The sequence below is a fragment of the Gadus morhua genome, chromosome 4 (genome assembly GCF_902167405.1).
Source record: "Gadus morhua chromosome 4, gadMor3.0, whole genome shotgun sequence".
Classification (NCBI taxonomy): Eukaryota; Metazoa; Chordata; class Actinopteri; order Gadiformes; family Gadidae; genus Gadus; species Gadus morhua.
The window spans coordinates 34,299,141-34,304,140 of NC_044051.1; the positions used below are offsets into that span (position 1 = coordinate 34,299,141).

A 5,000-nucleotide genomic window follows, 5' to 3' on the forward strand; every position below is an offset into this window, starting at 1 on the left:
TAAAGAGAGATAGAAAGATAGAATCGAGAAAGAAAGAAAGAAAGAAAGAAAGAAAGAAAGAAAGAAAGAAAGAAAGAAAGAAAGAAAGAAAGAAAGAAAGAAAGAAAGAAAGGGAGAAAAATAGACAGAGAGAAAGAGAGAGAGAGTGAGAGAGAGAAAGAAAGGAAGAACATTTCTCGACAGCAGAGGTCAAACTCACCCTGAAGCTTCCCCGGCTTCCAACCGACATCCTTTCCTCATCGTCTGAGATCTGAGGTAGGTCACACACACACACACACGCACGCACACACACACACACACACACACACACACACACACACACACACACACACACACACACACACACACACACACACACACACACACACACACACAAACACATACAGTGTGTCAGACATTGCATCACTAATTTAAATAATTGCCAGCTGGTTGCTGAGGACACAAGCCTACGAACTGTGAGATCAATAGAGGATGACAGGTTGGCAGGTTGACACGCCTACACTCACACACCTACTGGTGTCGTAATGATTGGTTATTTGAGAAGAAAACATCTGAATAATAACAAAGCAGATGTTTGGAGGAGTTAATGTGTTCAGTTGCATTGGATTGAAGGAAAGAGATGGACAGGGAGGAGATATAGAGAGAGAAAAGAGAGAGAGACAGACATAAAGAGAGAGAGAGCAAGAGAGAGAGAGACAGAGATAGAGAGACAAATAGAGATACAGACCGAGGTATGTCTTCTTGAAGGGTGAGAGTACCTCTCGCTCTCCTCCTGGTGGCGACGGGAAAAAGAAAGAGAGGAACAAAGAGGACATAAACATGTGGAATAAAGAGAAATGGAAAGAGAGAGCATGCATACAGACACACACACACACACATACATACTAGTGATGGGCCGGTCGCGAACGATTCGGTCAAACGAACGAATCCCGGAGGTGAACGACGTGAATTGATTCCCAAAACAAAATAACTGGTTTTTTTTTGTTGTTTTTTCAACGTATAACAAAAACATCATGACGAAAATAAAATGTACAAACTTTTATTGATTCCTTATATTGATTGAGTCTAAAACGTTTTCATCGATTCAGCCAATGAGAGCAGGTAGCAATCATGTTGCCATGGCCCATGGGTAAACAAATGATAAGGCACCACCACCACAAGTAAACTAACGATCGCTGTAGGCTTCAATATCATGCAAGCACTTTATCTTTTTTTTTTATTTTGTTCTACATCACAATTGCTCACAAATTATTTAATAGAGTATTGATTTTACCTACCATTACGAGTCTCGTTTGGTGTAGTTGCTAACGTGCTTCACTGCTTATTAGCGCTATTTGGAAGACGCCATTTAATTCTTACTGCACCCCATTATGTATTATGGAAATGTATGAAAGAAAGGCACGTATGTGCTTTATATATATGCTTAATATTCACACACACACAAGCCAGATATATAGTCGTGCAAATGCTGCAATATATACACAGCGTGCACACACACAAACACACACACACAAACACATACACACACACACACATACCTTTTAACATGCCAGCTATCTAGTATTGCACATGCTGCACCAGCACACAGACATAGAGGCACACACACGCACTCACACACACACACACACACACACACACACACACACACACACACACACACACACACACACACACACACACACACACACACACACACACACACACACACATACTCACAGAAACACAGACACACCATTAACTTGCCAAATATCTAGTTGTGCACATGCTGTACTACACACACACACACAACACAACACCATAATGCAGGTCTTAATGGGGGTTGGGGGGGATTAGTAGGGATTGGGTGGGAGAAAACCTTTAGTATTGGAGGTTCTCAGACTAATCCACGTCTGACCCGCCCCTAGCCCTGCCCCCATGCAGGCAACCACAACAACAACAAACTGACAGGCTTCTGCAGTAGCTAGACCAGAACCACCACATCGTCCCATACACACCCATGGAGCTGGCAAAGTACACATAAGACACAAAAGTCTACGGCTATTTCAAAATAAAAGCGCAGGAGGGTACTAGGTCACAGGTCATGCGGGTTCCACAGGAAGGACTCTGGCTGGGCGCGCTCCTACCATCCACTTTTCAATATGACGCCACTTGCTGTCCAGACCATAATACTTCTGAAGAACAGCCAGGAGGGGAGCGGACGGCCGGAAAAGGGCGGGAAGGAAGAAGAGATGTTAGAGGAGCAGACGCTGGAGAACAGCTAAAAGAGATGTGAGAGGAGAACAGCTAGAAGAGTTGTGAGAGGAGAACAGCTAGAGAACAGCTAAAAGAGATGTGAGAGGAGAACAGCTAGAAGAGTTGTGAGAGGAGAACAGCTAGAGAACAGCTAGAAGAGATGTGAGAGGAGAACAGCTAGAGAACAGCTAGAAGAGATGTGAGAGGAGAACAGCTAAAAGAGATGTGAGAGGAGAACAGCTAGAAGAGATGTGAGAGGAGAACAGCTAGAAGAGATGTGAGAGGAGAACAGCTAGAAGAGATGTGAGAGGAGAACAGCTAGAAGAGTTGTGAGAGGAGAACAGCTAGAGAACAGCTAAAAGAGATGTGAGAGGAGAACAGCTAGAAGAGTTGTGAGGGGAGAACAGCTAGAGAACAGCTAGAAGAGATGTGAGAGGAGAACAGCTAGAAGAGATGTGAGAGGAGGACAGCTAGAAGAGATGTGAGAGGAGGACAGCTAGAACAGATGTGAGAGGACAGCTAGAACAGATGTGAGAGGAGAACAGCTAAGGAACAGCTAGAAGATATGTATAGGACAGCTAGAAGACATGTGAGAACAGCTAGAAGAGATGTGAGAGGAGAACAGCTAGACGAGATGTGAGAAGAACAGCTAGAATACATGTGAGAGGAGAACAGCTAGAAGAGATGTCATAGGAGAACAGCTACAGAATAGTCAAAGAGACGATTCCAGGTCAAAACCAATCACATCTAGGTGAGAGGGGTACTTCAGTCATAGTTCATAGATTGAGAGACAGAGAGAGAGAGAGAGAGAGAGAGAGAGAGAGAGAGAGAGAGAGAGAGAGAGAGAGAGAGAGAGAGAGAGAGAGAGATGGTGACAAGATAAGTTAATGAACAAACCTGTATGTTAGTGTCGAGTGGCTACATAATATAAAATGGAAAAGAGTGGAGATTGAGGAGGAGGAAGAGTCCTACCTTCTGAGAGTTATACATCTAGAGAGAGAGAGAGAGAGAGAGAGAGAGAGAAAGAGAGAGAGAGAGAGAGAGAGAGAGAGAGAGAGAGAGAGAGAGAGAGAGAGAGAGAGAGAGAGAGAGAGAGAGAGAGAGAGAGAGAGAGGGAAGAACAGGGGTAAGTCAGGGGAAAAGTGTGGGATAAATGAGTGAAGAGAAATGAGGCAGTGGGAGGGAAGGTGTTAATGCATTCAGAAACACTCAGACGGGGTTGTACTCTGACATGCGTAATCTCCTGTAACTGTTGGCACTTCTTAACTTAACTAACTCCATCCCTGATTAATTGCGACTACTCTGTTTCAATGTGGAGGAAGTGTGTTAGTGTTTGTCGCTACTCAGCCAAGCAGATTCCCATATTGATAAAAACACCACACATTTCTGTTTTTGCGTGTGTTTTTTTAACTGCCTATCATGGACTTGTTTATCTTTTAGACGAGGAGACTCGATTTTGAGACTACAATGCTGTATCACTGAAGTCAATTACACTGACGAGGAAAAGCTGATGAGGAAAGCATTTTTTTAGGAAAACAAATTAGCTTGTCAACAAGCGCACATGATGTCGTCGAGATGAGATCAAACACCCAGATGTGATGAGAAGTGCTCCTCAGCGTTAACATTTAGACAATATAACATCGTATCAACCTCCTGGTTTCAAAAACGGATTAAATCCAGAGCTCCATTCCTGGTCGCCTTGGTAACCCTGTCCTCAAACCCCTCAGTGCCCTGACGCCTCAGATTGAACGTGGTGCCAGGTCAATATTAATGTGTTTATGTCCGAGTTAATATGAATCTATTAAGATCAAAGTTATTATGAATACGTCTGGTTCCATTTGTGTGATTAATTGGTGTTTGTCTTTGTGTTAATTTGCTAATTTAAATAATCCAAAAAAATAAAATCACATATATCCTTAATGTAATCTCAACAACACATTTCCATTAAAAAAAATACATAAAGTTAAACATAAAATGTTTCTGTGGATTTTTTGCGGAAATGTTTTTAAATAAAACCGCATCCCCCAATCCACAAACAGCATACATCTGTCAATGTCTATTTTTCTGTCATTGTCTTTGTGTGTTAGCGTTTTTTCCTGTTTCCTTATTAATGTTACAAAAGTTACTTTGAATGACTCACCATATGGGAATGAAGGGAAACCAAGAAACCGACCACTGAGCAAACAGGAGCCTCTCTCAGTGTATAGGGACCCTCTCTGAGTCTACCAGGACCCTCTCTAAGTCTACTAGGACCCTCTCAGTCCACCTGGATCCTCTCTAAGTCTACCAGGAGTCGGACCCTCTCTGCATCTACCTTCCCTTTCAATCACGTCTAAATGACTCCCATCAGAGTAGCTCTGTATTTATAGTGTTGGCTTATCTTCTGTGGATTCTTTTGCCATAATCACCACTATGACCTTTGACCCCTGAGATCTCGGGTGAAAAACTCACACATTAGGTTAATCAATATGTAGGATGATTAGATCTCCTATCGACTCTCAAAATGTGTGTCTGGTTTTAACTTGAGGGGAAAAGGGGTACTCTTCCTAGGTAGCGGTCTACAGGTCGACCCCTGTGGAAATGGGGGGACCGTGACAGGGCTGAAGGGATGTGAGGATGACAAGGACTTGAGTGTCCCAGTGGTGCTCACCTCCTTCTGCTGTCGCTCCAGCTCCTTCATCCGGATCTCACGGGCCTCCGCCCGGGCCGCCCGCTTGGCCGCCAGCCGGGCCTCCGCCTGGAGGGGAGAGGTAGAGAGAGAGAGAGAG

At 43.7% G+C, this 5,000-nt stretch overlaps 1 protein-coding gene across 20 annotated transcripts in view; it reads right to left on the reverse strand.

Annotated features, from left to right (window-relative positions):
• Nucleotides 1–5,000, reverse strand: part of lrrfip1b (leucine rich repeat (in FLII) interacting protein 1b) — a 31,286-nt gene that overhangs the window by 16,723 nt on the left and 9,563 nt on the right. For 7 of the 20 annotated variants that reach the window (XM_030354487.1, XM_030354488.1, XM_030354476.1 and 4 more), the window contains exons 2-6: nucleotides 4,883–4,969; nucleotides 3,205–3,222; nucleotides 2,124–2,171; nucleotides 728–772; nucleotides 200–250 (exon numbers count right to left, since the gene is read on the reverse strand). In XM_030354487.1, the coding sequence (XP_030210347.1) occupies nucleotides 200–250; nucleotides 728–772; nucleotides 2,124–2,171; nucleotides 3,205–3,222; nucleotides 4,883–4,969 (249 nt within the window). The other 13 variants (XM_030354483.1, XM_030354478.1, XM_030354470.1 and 10 more) reach the window with 8 other exon arrangements.